Source organism: Talpa occidentalis, unplaced genomic scaffold, assembly GCF_014898055.3.
Source record: "Talpa occidentalis isolate TD23 unplaced genomic scaffold, MPIMG_talOcc4v2.1 talOcc4.10, whole genome shotgun sequence".
Lineage (NCBI taxonomy): Eukaryota > Metazoa > Chordata > Mammalia > Eulipotyphla > Talpidae > Talpa > Talpa occidentalis.
The window spans coordinates 79,900,032-79,918,735 of record NW_023600993.1 but is presented as its reverse complement, the minus strand read 5'-3'; the positions used below and the strand labels follow the sequence as shown (position 1 = coordinate 79,918,735).

At 38.0% G+C, this 18,704-nt stretch overlaps 1 protein-coding gene across 9 annotated transcripts in view; it reads left to right on the top strand.

Moving 5' to 3' along the window:
* The window catches only part of PLCB1 (phospholipase C beta 1), a 642,089-nt gene that overhangs the window by 531,621 nt on the left and 91,764 nt on the right, over positions 1-18,704 (top strand). For all 9 annotated transcript variants that reach the window (XM_054696419.1, XM_054696426.1, XM_054696440.1 and 6 more), the window contains 3 exons: positions 10,367-10,499; positions 13,675-13,728; positions 17,014-17,233. In XM_054696419.1, coding sequence (XP_054552394.1) covers positions 10,367-10,499; positions 13,675-13,728; positions 17,014-17,233 — 407 coding nt within the window. The remainder of the gene's footprint in view (positions 1-10,366; positions 10,500-13,674; positions 13,729-17,013; positions 17,234-18,704) is intronic.

Sequence of the window (18,704 nt, the reverse complement as noted above, 5' to 3'; positions counted from 1 at the left end):
TGCCCTCCTTTCCTGTTCTTACCCTCTGCTCACCTCACTTCTTTATAGCTTTCTCCTGAGAACAAGCTCTCTACAATTTACAAACTCAACAATCCTCAAATCCAGTTCTTCTTGTAGAAACCCAGCAGCACTGAATAACTGCTATTTATAATTGAATTTAAGAGTGCTTCTGCTGAATTTTGTTTGGGAGTTACAATTTAAAATATTTGACAACAGTGATGTCTTTAATTCTAATGTTTCTTCAGCAATAATAATGCTTTTCTACTTTCCTGTGGCCTTTGAAAGATTACATAAGACTAGAAAATTCAGTGAATTTCTCATTTGCTCATGTAGACACTAGTATGAAATTAAAAGTTTTTCCTTGGAATTCGTCAGAAACTGAAATTCTTTTCCTCCCAGTTTAGCTTACTAACATTTTTCAAACTACAATTCTAGGTGAATTATAATTTACAGAGATATAAACTATTCACAGCTTGTTTCACTAGTTAGAAAAAATGAATCTGTAATCAACTGGATATATTTTGTTTTCTAAGAAACAGAAGTTCATGGGAAGTATTTTCAAGTAAAATTACATGTAGCATTACTATCTACAAACAATACTTTTATATCATCAACTTCTACCTGTTTGCTAGTCAGTTCTTCAAGGAGTAAGCATTCACTTGAAGAGAACATTTTAAGACACCACCAGTTTAGCTTATGTAGTTCAGCAGTTGAGGTAAAAAGTTTCCTAATCGACCATTGTGCTGAGAGTGCCTGAGAGAGCTCATTTCTCTAATGATTACAAAAACTGTCCCTCTGTGGGAGACACAGAGTCTTTGAGATTGCAGGATCCTTTTGCACACTGGTATTTTTTCAAAGCCTTCTCTTTGCACATCAGTATCAAAAAGTTATTTAGGAAGAATGTAACACTAATGGTATAGAAATATAGAAGTTCTAGTCAACTTTATTTCTGCTTCTTTCCTAAAAATGATGATCAGAAAGGATTTTCATTAAATCCTATAATGTTGCTAAAATTTAGAGAATATTTGGACATTGTCAGCTTTAGAAATAATTTTAGAGGCATTGAATCACGTAGATTATATATGGTGTAACAGAGGAATCGCTAAACCTTTAACTGACCTCATTTTTGAAACTCAAGAAATAGATCATTTGCCCTTACTATGTAAAACTGTGAAAAGTCATCTCACACTCTGAACACCATGGTGCCCTTTATCTTGTCTTGTAATAATGTAAGTTTGTTTGAACGAGGCCACTGAAAATAAGCAGCTGTGGTTTTCTCAGAAGAAAATTCTATCTAGGACATGGTAGGCACTGGAGACACTATTTTAGCAGCAAAGACTTTTTTAGTATAATCCTTTTAACTTGGTAGTTTTAAAGGTCATTTATATTTGAAAAGTAAAGACTTTGTTATAAAATATCCCCAAATTTGTAATACTTTAATAAGTTATCTTCATAGAATTATTTGCAAACCAAATAAGTAGGAAGTTGAAAATTCCTGGATACTTTGAACAATAGACATTTATTTCAGATCTTGTGAAAAGATATATTTCCTTAACTTCCAACACAAATACAGTTAAGGGATAATAGAGGTTCAAGTTATTTTTTCTCTTTTAAAGCTATGACTCAGAAGGGTGAGTTAATAAGGTTGTAGAGGGGCCTTCCCAGTGGCACAGCGGGTTGAGTGCAGCACTGTGAAGCTGTCCGCAGCCTCCGGGACACCAGTTCGATTACTACCCAGCCTGGGGAGATTCCTACATGGCACAGCAGACAGACCTCTCCTGTCTCACCCACTGCTCCCCATAGCTCTCCTGTCTTGCCTGCTGCTCCCCTCAGCAGTGCATTTCGGTCTTCTGCCTGTTCTGCTCCTTGCTCTGTCTCTGGTGGATTCTCTCACCCTCCCGCGCCTCTGGCCTGTACCCCAGTTCTTGTATAAATAAATAAATCTTTAAAAAAAAAAAGGTTGTAGAAAGTTGCCTAACTGGAATTATATCAAAGGATTTATAATACTCATTGCTATTTCTCCAAATAAAATGTCATACAGAAAAATGTTAAGAGCAAACAAAAGAAACAGAAAATACCTCAGTAATCTTGCAAATCCCATTAACATTTTTAGCACAGGCGCTTTTAGCATGTTTTTGATGTATGTTTCTTTCCTTACAAAATTCTCAATATTAAAAAAATTTTCAGAACCTTCATCCTGTAATGTGGTTGTAGGATGCCTAATGAGATATCAGTCACACTTTCTATTTTCTAGCTTTAAAATACACATTTAAAAAGAAAAAAAGTATATTTCTAGTAAACTGATTATAAACTATTATGTGATAACATTAATGTTCAAATGTAGTATTTGAACATGATTTTTTGTAGCCCTGTAAGGAGTAGAGGAAAAAGTGAATGCAATGTTGTTTATTTACATTATTTTGCTAGGCCTTTTGGTAACTTTGAAAGTAAAATTAACATATATTAATATTTCTCTTAAATAGATTTCACTGATTTTTTTCCAATAAAAAAGAGTTTTAATAGAATTAGTATGCAATAGAAAGAAGAGAAGAAAGGATAATAGTGTTTTAAAAAATCCAGTTACCTATCCCCTTGTGGGTAAATGCCCAGCCAAACAGGGTTGACCCAAAGCAGGGCCGTGAAGGCCTAAAAGCCTGCCACAAGTCTAAGTCACCTTCTGGTGCAGACCCACAGGAAAGGGGCAGAAGGGACTAGGCAAGTCTGGAAGGAAAGGAGCAAAATCAAAGAACAAGTCAAAATAAAGGCTGCCTTTGTCAGCCTCCTCAAGGTCTCTCACCTATATCTCTTTGTCTCCTTCCATGTTGCCCAAGTCCGCAGTGCAAGTTCAAGGCTGAGAATCAAGCTATATGTGTAGCTTCTTCACATGTTTCTCTGCTCCAAGTGCTTCCTACAAGTCTCCTATATTCCGTCTTCTCTCCCAAGTCCTTTTTTATGTTTTTACTCTTTTTTTTTTTTTTTTAGTTTTTTTAAAGAATTATTTATTTTATACAAGAACCCAGATACAGGCCAGATGTGCGGGAGAATGAGAGGATTCGCCCGAGACAGAGTGGAGAACAGAACAGGCAGGCTGATGAAATACACTGCTGAGGGGAGCAGCGGGTGAGACAGGAGAGGTCTGCCGCGCCATGTGGGAATCTCCACGGCCAGCGGGAATCAAACCTGCACTGCAGAGGCTGCAGACAGCTTCACAGTGCTGCACTCAACCACCTGTGCCACCAGGGAGGCCCATTTTTTTTTTTTTAATTTTAAATGTACTTTTTTCTTACATCATTGTTAATTTTTGGACAATATATGATTTCTCTCCTCAGGTGTGGGAGTTCTCCACATCAAAGCAGTTCTCCAACCATCAAAGCACACATAGTCCATCACCAAATTCCCTTGTGTTCTTCCTCCCACCTCTGTTTTCTTTTTTTTTTTTTTAAAGATTTATTTATTTATGCATACAAGAGCTGGAGTATAGGAGTATAGGTCAGAGGTGTGGGGGGGGGGGTGAGAGGATTCGCCAGAGACAGAGTGGGGGACATAACAGGCGGATTGACTGAAATACACTGCTGAGGGGAGCAGCGGGAGAGTCAGGAGAAGTCTGCTGTGCCATGTGGGTTGCTCCCTGGCCGGCCGGGGATCGAACTTGTGCTGCAGAGGCTGTGAATTGCTTCATAGTGCGGTGCTTAACCCTTTGCGCCACCAGGGAGGCCCCCCACCTCTGTTTTACCCCTCCCCGATCTACCCTTTCCCCCTCCTCTCCTGGATGCCTCTGATGTGTGGTCAGCTTTCAAGATTTATCTTTAACCCTTTGTTTGGTTTTTCTATGTTCCACATATAAGTGAAACCATCTGACACTTACCTTTCTCCTTTTGGTTTATTGCACTTAGCATAATTCCTTCCAACGCATCCATGTTGCTGCAGATGGCATGAATTTGTCTTTTCTGCTGCTGAGTAGTATTCCATTATGTATATATAGCACATCTTCTTGATCCATTCATCTGTTTAGGATGAATATCTTAGCTATTGTAAATAGTGCTGCAATAAACATAAGGTTGCAGGTTTCCTTTCAAATTAGTGTTTTTGTGCTCTTTGGGTAAATTCCTAGGAGTGGAATATCTGGGTTATATGGCAGATCCATTTAGTATTTTGAGGAACCTCCACATAGCTTCCCATAGTGATGGCCCAGTCTACATTCCAGCCAGCAGTTTAAGAGGTTTCCTTTTTTCCCTCATCCTTTCCATCACTTGTTTCTGTTTTTCTTTTTTTATTAATATGGCCATTCCCACAGGTGTGAGATGTGATCTCATTGTGGTTTTGATTTTGCATTTCCCTGATAACAAGTGATGTTGAGCTTTATTTCATATGCACTCTTTTTAATGGATAAGGGTAAATTATTTTTTAATGTTTTATTTTATTGAAGTTACATTTTCATCATAACATTATAGGATTTTCAGTTATGCATCATTAAAAGCCCTTTAATGTATTAACAGACTTTTATCTTAAAGCATCCCTGAGTCTTAATTGCTATTGTTATTCCCATTTAACAGATGAAGAAACTAAGGCACAAAGAGTTTGTATTCCTCCCCCAGTGCCACCCAATTACTAAGAAGCTGAGTTGGTATAGAAAACCAACCAGTCTGACTCCCAAGCTCATGCTCTACAGTCAGCACTTCTGTAAACTTAATGTGCAGACCACACAGACCAGGTCATCTTGATAAATTGATGATCCTGACTCAAGGGGTTTGGGATGGGTTATATCTAAAAGGCCCCAGGTGATTGGATACTGCTGTTCTATGGAGCACATTTTGAATAGCAATACCATATCACAGTACTTCAATAGCAGGACTGTAATTTTCAGCAATGTTTATTAAGGACTCAACCCCTGTTCATCTTTCTATTCTCTACAGCAGGTTTACTGGATGACTGACCTTTACTTTTAAATATCTTTAAATAATAACATTTAAATCAAATTTTCAGTTGAAACAAATGTCAAAAGTCTGTCCCCTCTCCTTTAAATCACTCAGTATTATAGGAACTTGTTCTTCAATACCTCAGGTTTATGTATGTCAGTTCTATTTGATTAGTTTGCATGCTGGCTGATGGCCAAAATATATATCCTTTAACTCAAAACTTCTAAGTTACAAAGGCTGCATTCATCTGGCAGGCATTCATTTCCATCCTTGGGGAAAGCTGTGATATAAAACAGATTTACCTAATGCTCCATATCTCACTCAGCCTCAAGGCCAAAGTTTCTACTCTCTAAGGCTCCCCTATGATGTGTGTGCATTTTACAAGTGCTGGTGTCTGAGTTGTCTTCACATAATATTAACGTTGAAAAGGGAGAGTTGTTTGATTCTTCTAAAATTTCATTTATTCTGAGACCTGCTTTTTAAGTTTTCAGCCACATGTGTTCTTATAAATGAGCTAAAATTTATCTAAAACAGTTTGTGAATATTTCCTAGTGATATACCTGGCATTTGCCATGGAATTTGATTCATTGAAAAGAAAGTGGTCCTATGGTCTGGTGTAAATTTAATCAGTAAAACACTCAACAGCAAAAGTTCCAAGGTGGTACTCCCATAAGGTCATAGGCCTTTGGTGTTATTTAATTTTTCCAAGATAGAAGTTTGATATGTCCTCCATGGTTCAAGAACTTTACACTAAAATCAAAATGAGGTGTGCTGGGACATTTGGATTCTCTTCAAGTGAAAACTCCCTCACTGAATGATAAATTAGCAAATGTCAGCTTATATAAAAACAAGTTTCTCACAGTCTCACAAACATTAATGCATCTGATAAAGCAGAAAGGGAAAGTTTGCCTTCTTGGAGATGGGCTTTAGATAATGACTGTCCCTTTCATTTCAATGACTCTGGGTTTTACAATGCACTTTCATTGGTTGTTCTGGTTAAAAATGGGCCCTAATGATGACAAATATACATTACCAATTTTTAGAAGAGGGAATGGTTGCTTATAATAGTAGTAATTTGCCTAGTATCGGTAGCAAGTACATGGAGGAACTCGAATCTTTTTCAATGAGATCTCAAGAGAAGAATATATATTCACCTGAATTGAAACTATTCAATGCTCAATTCAACTAAACTACCTTTATATACATCCTCTACAATTTTTTTAAATTTTCAAAGAATTCTATGTTGGGTTAAACTGCCTGAAGTAGAGATAATTTCAGAGACTGGGATATTGTAATCAATGCCATGTCCAATAGTATAGGTATTTTAAAAGCATGACACTCAATAACTACTTTTTTTACTGTGCTTTAGAACAGAACTTCTCAAATTTTAAGGCCTACACATCTCTAGGGGATCTTGTGAAAATGCAGATTCAGATATAGTAGGTCTGGGGCAGGGCACAAATTTCTGCATTTCTAGCAAACTTCCAGGTGATGAAATTGCTGCTGGCCTATGGACCACACTTTGAGTAGCAAGGCTCTGGACCCCTAGTGCACACATCATAGAATCACCTGGACGGCTTCTGAAAGCACAGATTGCTGGGCCCCACCACCAGAGTCTCTGATTCAGTTAGGTCTGGGGTAGACCCAAGATTTATATTTCTAACAAGTTTATAGTGATGCTGATGCTGCTGATCAGAGACCCCAGACTAAGAACCATCTCTCTGGAGCCGACATCTGTCTCACCCAAGAATGTAGCTCTCCCGAGATGAAAGCCAATAATTCCATCCACTCTAAAATGTCAGTGCAATCACAGGAACCTGGGAAAGACTCCAGGAGAAATGCTCTTCTCTGGGAACTGTCCAGAGTGATTTGTGATTGATTGCCATAATCTCTGCAAAATGATTTGGCTTAATTAATTTGGAAGATACAGTCCCACAAGATGAATGTAAAGGGTGGTTTGTCTATGTTCTCTTTAAGGGAGAAAGCTATGATTTCCCACTGGTTTCTTTGGAGAACATATCAAAATAATCCTAATAAGTTAAAGTTTGTAAGGGTGTTTACATATGCTAACACACATATAAAACAGCACAGCTATGTCATTTCAAATCTTTGAAAATCCTTGCAACTCTAAATAAACTGTTTTGCTTTCTAAATAAACAAATTATGAGTTAAACACATATCCTCTAACCAGAAATAACAGAAAAGAGCAGCCTATTCATTCATTTACACATTAATTGATTGAGTCATTCATTCATTCAAATATTTTTTTTCTTATTTCAGTATAACATTTAAGTAATAGTGTGTATTGATTATGTGTGAACAGGAAGCAAAATTTCACACAAAATTCAATTTTCCAGCTTTTCAACATTCTATGAATGTTATTTTAATACACTGTGTTAGTCACCATGCTGGGCACTTTATATAAATATAAATGAGATGAGAAAACCCTGTGCTCTCAAAGGACTTACTGTCTGGAGGAAGAGACCAATACGAGTAAAAATTCACACATGTACATATAAACTACAGCTGTCACAATGTTTCAACAAAGAGATGCTCTGTGGATACTATTTCTTTATGTGATGACACACCATCCTGTGTCAAGAATAAACTAGATCTTGCTGGGCATTAATTGCAACTAAAATCAAAATCATTTAACTTGGTAAGTATTAATCAAGAAACTTAAAAACAGGGGTCAACAAATTAATTTATTCAACTCCTTTAATTATCTTTTTACTTATCCACTTGTATTTTATATTCAAGGTATAGCTGTTCATTTTAGAATTTAAGGGTATAAATATTGTTTAATAAAACCATAGCTTAATAAAAACTAATTTGAAAGGATACACATATACACGCCTATGTGACTGTAGCACTATTTACAATAGCTGAGTTATGGAAATAGCCTAAGTGCCCAACGATGGATGAGCACATTAAGAAAATGTGGTGTACATGGAATACTGCAGCTATAAAGAAATGAAATTTTGCCAGTATGACAACATGGATACAACTGGAGGATATTATGCTAAGTGAAATGAATCAGAAGGAGAAAGACAAATGCAAAATGATTTCACTCATATGTGAAATATAAAGAAAGTAAGCAAAGGAACAGACAAAACTAAACCAAAATAAATGCTAACAATCTGAATGCAGAGTTGAAGCTACCAGAGGTCGAGAGTGGGTACAAGGGGTGGGGAGCACAATGGACTATGGTAGAGTATGTAGACATATATTCCTAAAACATTTACAGTGTTGTAAACCAGTATTACCTCAATAAAAAAAATATAATTTAAATAAAGCATGGCCAAGTTAAAAGATAGTCTAATAGCCATGTGTTGAAGAAAAAAATGTAATACTCCCATTTGACCACTAGAGGGAGGAGACCTACTTCTGATGTGATTCGTTCTGCACATTTTTCTCACCCAGCTAAGTAAAATCTAGTGCAACTAAAGTACTGTCTTCTGAACCTTCTTTCCTTGAAATTTGATTCACTCCTTGGTGTCTCTCAGTTAAATTGGGTAAACTTAAATGTCTAGTTCTAATTCTATCCCAATTTCCATTATTATGCAAAAATTACTGCTTTTTTTGTTCAAACTCATAAATAAAAAATAATGTTTGTAAAAAGCCCAGGAAGAAATAAAGTTGCAAGTATTAACTTCCAATGATTCTTCAGTGGAACAAGAAATTTGGTTTTTGCATTTCAGCTCACATAGTCATACAGTGGGAATTATCAGTCTTTCAATCATGATAATCAAAAAGTTCTTGTATTGCATATATAGATTCTTTGTTGTTTGTTTAGCTCTTGTAATTTTAAATAACTCATTTAACTTTTTATACATGAATGCCTTATCAGTGAAACAATAAGCCCTTTATAAATTGTGTTTACATTTATACAGCTCTGTATCTCAGCTGCAAATTAAATTACTGTTGCAATTTCTTTAATTGTTATTATTGTCAGAAAATACACAGTGAAATAGTGCAGTAAAAAGATAGGCAACTTTAGGTTCTAACATGCTCCAAACACCTGTCCTGCGTGTAAATGTGTAGCCTGTAGCAAGTTGCATGACCTTTAATAAGGTCGTTAGAAAAAAAAACCTGTAATAATAACTGATTTCTCTGTTTTATAATTAAGTGGTCCTGCAGCCTACCAGCCACGCAGCTATAAAACAAGTGCCTAACAGTCACCTCCTGCTGCTTCTCGTACTAATCTCCATGAGAGAAATGCCCACTGAATGGGTATATACTGACCTTAGCAAAATATTTTAAACAATTAGACTGATATATTTGCAATTATAGAGTCTAACTAAAATAAAACATTAAATTTGTTTCCAGAAAATCAAGAGACCCCTGATAAATGTCGTGCTACATGAGGACCCCCAAGTTCCTTACCCTGGTATTCAATATCCTCCTTACCTGCTCTCTTTTCTCTGCCTCTGTTCCATCACTGGGGTAATAAGGTGGGGAGTGGTGAGTCACAGGCCAGATGCCCCCAGGAAACCTGAATTTCCAACACAACCCTCTTATTTCAGCTTTGTTGTGGGTGCAGAACTCATCCTCACACAGTTCCAGGATTCCAGGCAAGCCCTGTTCCTCCAAGCAGAAAGAACAAATCTGTGCATTGTAGGCCAGATGCAGTCTGGAGATGTGCTTTGTGTGGCTTGTCCATGATTTGAAAATGGGAGATTTCATGCAAAAGTCAATTTTCCAGCTTTTCTAGAGCCTGGGCAGCACTAGACTGAAAGTGAGTGTTGGCCACCTCCTCCTCAAGATCTCCCCCTCCAGTTCTGAGCACAGCCCACTTTGCCCTTCTGCATTCAGTCTAGTCCACTTGCCCATTTCCATGAAGTGCCTACTAACATGCCCTATAACTGGTGCCCTCTAAAGTTGGGAGATGCACCCCACCTTGCCAGGAGGCATCTCTAGGTGTGACCCCCTACTCTAAGAATTTCTCCAAAGCTTAGCTCAAAATCCAGCACCAAACCTTGGTGATATCCCTCTCCTCACTAGTAACTATAAAATGTTTGCACATACATTTGCTCAACATTTATCTGCTTAAAAGAAATATTTCTGAAAAAAAAAAGAAACATTTCTGAATTTATGCATTGGACAGTTTCTCAAAGGTTGAAGCTTTGTCTTATTTATCCTTGACGCAGTGCTCTTTCTGACAGTCCCTGTATTTCAGTCGCTCTGTGCAACACAAATACATTTCCTTTATGATATTGTAATTTCACAAACATCTGTCATTTCCAGGTCTTCTCAACATCTCCCACAAACTCAAACTTTTACAGGTGTGAGGCAGGTAAAACCTAAATGAGCAGAGGGGGAACAGTCCTGAAGGGAAATGAAACACTCCAATGTGGTCCAAAGTAGGAGTGCAAATTCAGTGTTGCTAAGTGTGATTTCTCAAGATAAGTCAGAAATGTGGAAAATGATAATGATGCTTGTGATTTTAGGCTGAACCTGGAGAAACACCATCAGAAGCTCCAAGCGAAGCCAGGACAGCCCCAGCTGAAAATGGAGTGAATCACACCACATCCTTGACCCCCAAACCACCCTCTCAGGCACTCCACAGCCAGCCCACTCCAGGTAAACCCTAAGTAAAGAGCTGGACAGCAAGGCCCTGGCTCCAGATTCTTTGTGCCACTGAAGGTGGTGGTATGATTTAGTTAGCTAAAGCATCATGTGAGCAAGGATGCATAGACTTTGGAGACACTCCAGAAATGGGAGACGTAGAAAGGGTGGGAATGGGGAGAAAGCAGGGAAGGAATTCCAACAGAGACATATAAGTGATCATCTGGCTCTGCTGAAAACTTACGAAGCCACAACAGAATATCACCAAGATTTCTCGTGTCTTTACTTAGTGACGGTTTCTGATCTATTAATATTTACTGGTAGAGTTCTCCAAGCAACTTATAAATGTCTATGCTTTGAAAAGCACATTCTTAGTTCTAAGATAAATCTCTGCAAAGAATTCCTTTCCCATTTTTCCCAACTTGTCCATAAACGTGTCTACATGTGCTAAGTGCTTTCCTAAGCCCTGCATGGGGAGTATCTCATTTCACCTTCATCGCAGACGAGGAGATGCTGTTATTGTCCCCACTGGACAGATAAATAAACTGCTGTTTTGAGATGATGAATTACTAATTGAAGGTCACATATAGAATAAAGCCAGGACTGACCCAGTACTTAATGATCCTAAAATTCTTGCTTTTAGCTTCTGTGTTGCTACAAAAGCTAGACTGGTGTCACATCTTAGAAAAATCTTTTGATTTTTGTGCAGCTAATTTTCATTCAGACACTTAATTTAAAACTCCTTAGTGCCCATACCTGAGGGGAGATATCCTGTCTTGTGCAAAAATAATCAAGGATGTTATTTAAACATCCTTTTTAAAAAAGTTGTGTAACTAGCTCTTATACATGTCCCTTTTCTCCAATAGATGGCTTCCCAGGACAGGTTTCATTTTTATCCTTCTTTTATAGAGAGCTAAGGAATAACACACACTTGTACCTTTTGTTGAATTGGATAATGAAGCAAATAAAAGGGAAAATAATTTCCTTCATGAAAGTGTGGCTTCATGTTGCCTCCCTTCCTTGCTGCACTCCTGTGTGTCAGACCTTTCATTTGCAAGGAAAGGGGTGTTTCTTCTGGGTAAGACTGAGCTTTTAAAAAGAACAAACTATATTTACTCTTTAAAGATTTATTTTATTTATGCATACAAGAACTAGGGTGCAGGCCAGAGGTGCAGGAGGGGTAGGGATGAGAGGATTCACCAAAGACAGAGTGGGGCACAGAACAGTCAGATCTACTGAAATACACTGCTGAGGGGTATGGATAAGAAAGAGAGGTATGCTGCGCCATGTGGGTAGCTCCCTGACCCAGGATCGAACTTGTGCTATGGTGGCAGTCCATGGCTTCATAGTGCTGAGACTTAACCCCTTGTGCCACCAAGGAGACCCAGAACAAATTATATTTAATTACTATCAAGTGTGCATGGATCAGAGCCTATGCTTTTAAGAAGGTTTGAAGATCAGTAATAGTAAGGAGGTGACTTGATCTTAAAAACAAAGTAATATTTTTAATTGAAGATTTTCTATACCAGCACAAGCATTTTGCATGCTTCTGGAATATAAATGTCATCCAAATATGTAATTCTAGTCTTGTGCTTCTGAAAGTAAAAGAGAAATTAGCATTTTATTGTTTTGACCTTGATGTTTTGAAGTAATTTGATGACTTACAAAATCATTTTTTAAATGGCCCAGAATTCATTGCAGATATGGTTTCCTTGTCCTCTAAAAGTTGACATCAGAATTATGGTGCAATTATCAGACCAGGAAATTAACATTGGCACAACACTTGGAACTTACCTACAGACTTTGTTTGGACATGACCTGATTTCCACTAATGTCCATTTATTGCCACACATTCCTATTCCTGATTTCCACGTTGTATTTAATTGTCATGTCTCCTTAATCTCCTTTGCTCTGTGATAGTCCCACAGTCTATCCTGCCTTTCGGACCTTGATGCACAGTACTGGTCAGTTATTTTATAGATGTTCATCAGTGTGTTTTGGCCTCATATTTTCTCATGATTACACTTAAGTTTTGAGAAAGAACATTGCAGAAACATGTGCCCTTCTCAGTGTATAATATCAGGGGACATGATGTTGTTAAGTCTCATCATTGGTGATGCTGAATCTCTTGGTTAAGGTGGTGTTTGCTCTAAAAGATGATTTTCCTCTTTATAATTAATAAATTTGAGGGGGATACTTGGAAACTATGTAAAAATCCTCTTCCCCCTTAAGCTTTTGCCCATTGATTTCTGGCGCCCTCTACTGGATCTTGCCTCCAACAATTATTACTCACTACTAGTCAGCATTTGATTTTTTTTAAAGATTTTTTTTATGTATTTATGCATTCAAGAACTGAGGTCTAGGACAGAGGTGGGGTCTAGGACAGAGGATTCACCAGAGACAGAGTGGGGAGCAGAACAGGTGGATCTACTGAAATACACCACTGAGGGGAGCAGCAAGTGAGACAGGAGAGGTCGGCTGCGCCATATGGGTTAGCTGCCTGGCTGGGGATCGAACTCCCGCTGCAATGGCTGGTGATAGCTTGATAGAGCTGAGACTTTAACCTCTGTGCCACCAGGGAGGCCCAGCATTTGATTTTTAAGATTCCACTTGCTATACCCAATTTTGCCAAAAGGTGGCAATAACACTGCTTACACTGAATTTGTTGATTTTGATTCAGTGTTATCTGTCCTCTCTACAAATGAAACATATAGTTTCACATTTAATTAAGTTGGCCTCAAAGTTACAAAATAAAGACACATCTTTAAATAATTTTAGAACACAGCCTCCCTGATGGCGCAAGGGGTTAAGACGCAGCACTATGAGGCTGCCCGCAGGCACTGCAGCAGGAGTTCAATCACCAGCAGCCACGGGACTGCCCACATGGCACAGCAGACCTCTCCTGACTCACCTGCTACTCCTCTCAGCAGTGTGTTTCAGTCAATCTTCCTGTTCTGTTCCCCACTTTGTCTCTGGTGGGTCCTCTCACCCCCCCGCACCTCTGGCTGTACCCCAGTTCTTATATGCATGCATAAATAAATCTTTAAAAAAAATAAATAATTTTAGAACAATTTTCTTCCAGAATTTGTCATTTCTCCAAAAAGTGACTTGGACTCCGGGGCCAAATGGTGTTTTATAGAGAGAAAAAAAGTAATAACTTAAAAAAGACTGTTTTATCTTTTTATTTCAGGTTCTGTAAAGGCACCTGCCAAAACAGAAGATCTTATTCAGAGTGTTTTAACAGGTAAATACCTTTCTTTCCCCCACACACCCACAGATTTAGACAGCTAAATATTACAAACTGTAAGAGTTTTCCATTCATCTCCAAAAAACCATTAATATATCTTCTCTAAGAAAATCTACAAATAGTCCCAGTTTAAGCCACTTTATACAATGTAATCACAGAGAAGTAACCATCCTTGGATAGGACCCTATTGCTATAAAAATAACAATGTCACAAGATACCTATTTTAAAATCAAAGAATAGCTTCACACTGGAACTGTGACCTGTGGAATAGGAATGTATGTCCCCAAAGTGCCAGCAATACACCGCATTTTAAAAATGAAGACTGTGCCTATAGAATACAGATACTTGAGAACTAGAATACAGTCTGAAAAAAAAAAAAATGATACTTGCTTAATACCATAAACTAATGGGACCTAAATTGGTACAAACTTTCATTAACACAATTAACAGGATATAGTGGAATCTTAAAAAGGGTTATGAATATTTAGCCCTATATACAACAGAAATGTATACATATGTTCAACAAAAGTAGCACTATTGGTAAGAGCCCAAAAGTGGAAGCTACCCAGATGTCCATAAATAGGAGAGTATAAATAAATTGTGGTATAGCCACAGAATAAAGTAGGAAACAGCTATAGAAATAAACTACAAATACACAAAACATGAGTAGAATTCATAAGCATAATGTTGACAAAAGAGGCCAGCCTCATTTAAAAAAAAATCATTTTTATGATTCCATCTGCATGAAGTTCTAAAACAGGCAAAACTAATGCATGCCTTTAGAAAAAACAGATTTGGGTTATATTTGATTGGGTACAGGAGCTCAAAAAGGGGATTCTTTCATGCTGGTAATGTTCTAATTTTCAACTGAGGGCTGGTTGTGGAAACATACTTTGTAAACATTTGCAGGAATGTATCTCAATGATTTATGTACCTTTATGCATGTAATTATATTTCACCAAAATACTACATAAAATATGCATAGGCAAATATACTTGAGAAATGTATTAAAATAAAGCAAAACATTTTTAAAGATTTAATTCCATGGAAAGCAATATAATGTTAATACAAGGGACAGACTATAAATAGAGCTTAATTTCAGTATATTTAAATATACACAATTACATGGTATCTTGTCTTACCAGTGATTCTCTCTGATGACTTGTTGAGTAATATTTCTTTTTATAAATAGACTATATCTTTCTGCTTAAGAGCAGATTCGAAGAATAATCTTTCATCCACAGACTTAAAAAAAAAGTCAGTACTTCTGTGAATTGTTTTTGATAATAGGTTAGAACATCTTGAACTTTCTTGCTAAACTTCCTGTAGATGGTGTGTTTGCACACACATTTTTAAAGAAGTTAGATTGAGTATGTCACCACAAATGCAGCAATTCCTTGAGATTATAAATTCTTAATATAATAACTTATTATGCAACCATAATGAGTCTATTTGGGCCTGAGGGAAACCATTAAATAAATGTATCTGATCCTTTCCCTGGCCTCTTTCTCAAAAGAAATTGAATGTGAGGAGAGTCAACACATTATGAAAAAAGGAAAGGATATTTCAATTGCATAAAGACCTTAGCATTTAAGAACATAAATTACTTTTCTGATTTAAATATTTATCCATCAGATATCTCATTTTCTCTTCACGTCTATTGTTATTCATGGCATATGTTATTTCTCGATCTTTTGATAGTTCTGAATACTTATGATAACTTATTTTTCTTCCCAGAAGCAGAAAGTTTGCATCAAAGGATAGAAACATGTGAACTATAACTTCATCTAGGTCCAAATAAATTATATTTCACTAACATGAAGACACAACTATTTTAAGGTGCTCCACTCTTCATGAATTGCTAAGAAAAGCCTGAACAGACTTAGACATTCCATTGACTATCTGGTGCATCTTAATTTCAAAATTATTATCATATAATTAATTTCAAATTATTATCATTATCAGTTTAAAAATGTATATTCTAGAATCAATGAAATAAGTCAGTTAAATACAGAATATCTTATGGTCAAGCTTGTTACTTTAAAATTTTTCTCAGAATTGGATAAAATTCTATGTAGAAATGTTAGCTGCCACTGACCCCATGGTGCCTGTGGATGAATCACATCAAGGGACCATCTCTCACTTTACTGCTTTCTATGCAACATTGAGACAGTTACACAAACCCACAATGACTAATGTCCCTTAGCGATGCGCCGCGGGACCCACAGAGCTTGTGAAGCTTCTACAGACACTGCTAGAAACTGTGTTAAGTCCTCTGCCTGAATACTTATATTTCATTCTCATAACAACCTAAATGTAGTAGAAATATTATTATTCTTTTTTTTTTTTTAAAGATTTATTTATTTATTTAACTTATTTATTTATTCGTTTATGCAAGCACTGGGTACAGTCAGAAGCGCGGGAGGGTGAGAGAATTCACCAGAGCCAGAGCGGGGAGCAGAGCAGGCAGAAGGACCGAGGCACACTGCTGAGGGGAGCAGCGGGCGGCAGGGGAGGTCTGCACGCCATGTGGGACCCTCCTCCGGTGGCCGGGGAGCAGCCGGGGATTGAACCAGCGCCGTGGAGGCCGCGGGCAGCTTCGCAACCCAGCGCTCAACTGCTGCGCCACCAGGGGAGGCCCAGAAATATTATTATTCTTAAGGCAGATCCTGTTTGCGTCCACCCATGTCCCTTTTACCATCCGGTGCACCCATCTGTCACCTTTGGTGAGTGCTGGCTGCTTAAAGCTCATGGATAGCTTTCCAGTTTCTTGACAATGACCACCAGCTTAAAGGAATCTCCATCCCTCTCCTGGAGTTTATGCCCCTCACTACCCCCGCACTGATTTTCTGAAATACTCAACACACTGACCATCTTGCCTCTTGACAAGACAGTTATAATTTTAAGCTCCAGAGCTCCTTGTGGGCTCAAGCCATGCCCACATTCCTACCCTTCTCTTTCTGATGCCCTCACTATCCACCTCCTGAGAGCCCCCTCAGTAAGTTACATGCACCTGAATCCCCATTTTGGACTTTGGTTCTCAAGAACAACAAAACATACAATGAAGGAACTGAATCTTTGGGAAATTTGGTAATATAGTGGCAAAGTTCCCAAGTAACAGAGCCCAGACTAGAACTCAGACTGGTTTGACATCAAAGCTCTGCTCTTAAGTTCCAGTTGACTAGGGCCAGACAAATGCTGAATATGCAGGTTGCCGCTTCTCTGTACCTCTGCACTTTCGGTCCTTCCGTGTCTGTTAGCTCTTGTACTCATCTGTTGCAGAAGTGGAAGCACAAACTATTGAAGAGCTAAAGCAACAGAAATCGTTTGTGAAACTTCAAAAGAAGCACTACAAAGAAATGAAAGACCTGGTTAAGAGACACCACAAGAAAACCACAGACCTTATCAAAGAACACACTACAAAATATAATGAGATTCAGAACGACTACTTGAGAAGGAGGGCAGCTTTGGAAAAGACAGCCAAGAAGGATAGTAAGAAAAAGTAAGTTGAATGAGCAGTTTTTGTTTTATAGTATGAAGGAAAGGAGGCCTTTGCATGGGTTTTTGATATTGTGTACCATATTTTGGACCTAGGTCTCTGCAAAAAAGGAAAGCCACCCAAGTCTCTCCATGCCCCATTGGTCTTGTGTTGATTCAGTTTTGTTTGTGGATTGAATGTCTTTGACTAAATTCTTACACTAGGTCTGTTGGAGGTCCTGCTCTTGAGTTCTAGCCTCAGGCCAAATACCGGTTGACTGACTTCCCATATTAGAGCTGTCTACCTGGTGGGTATGGAATATTGCCCTGTACCTAGAAGCTAGTTGAAGAGTCAACTTGTCTTAGAGAAAAGGAATTCTTCATTATCCTTTGCTGTCCCATCTTAAACTCAAAAAGTCCTACACAGATAACTCTTGTGTTTGGTCTTAGGGGTCCCCACAACTCCATGTACCCAGACCTTGGTGGAGAGAAGCATCTCTCACACATTCATTCAACCAGAATTTGTTAAGGCCCACTGTGTATCCTGAGGACAGAGCAGTGACTCTGACCTACATAATTATCACCTTCAAGGAGCTTTAATTTGGGGAAGATGCAAAATAAAAAGAAATAAATATATAACATTGTTATGGGGACAATCAAGGAAAGAAAGGAACAGAGTATTGTGATAGTGAATGACTAGGGGTGGGTGAGCCCTTCTGACACCTCACACATTGATCTGAAAAGACCTCACTGATGAGGTGACATGAAGAATAAGGCATAGTCACCTATGCAAACAAATGGGAATTATTTCCTGCTAAAGGAGCAGTAAGTATAAAGGCTCTGAGAAAGAAAAAAGAGACTTGTTCTAAGAACAGAAAAGTTGGAAAAGTAAGTGAAACACTAAACCAGGAGAAGAATGCAACAAGATGAGGTCAAAGAAATAGATGGGAGAATTAGATCACTAATTTCTTCTGATGTGGAGCAAATGAGAAACAGTGGAGAATTTATTATAAGTATGATAATAGCCCACTGAAGAAAATTAAAAATTAAGTAGAACTGAAACAGTCCTTCCTATTAATATTCTCATAAAATGACTGTCACTGCTGTGATGAGGATGGATCCTTGAACAGTGATGCTCAAACACTTAAGTCCCCGGGGATCTTGTTTGATGCAGGTTCTGATTCCTCAGGTGTGGAGTGAGGCCTGAACTATACTAGGTGATGCTGAGTTGCTGGGCCCTGGTCCTCACGCTCAGTTAGGCAACCAGAATGGAATACTTTTTCACAAGTCCGTTTTAGTAATGAAGAAAGTTTGATCTAAGATGATGGTAGTAGAGAAGGAGTAAAGGAGATAGGTCCTTGACCTGTATTGAAGGTCAAATAGATCCAGAATCAGCAACAAAGAAAAGAGAAGTTCTGTTCTTCAGACCCTGCAATGCCCAGGTGTCTTCATGGACAATGAAACTCATGCTGTCACCTCAGGATAAATCTGTTCCT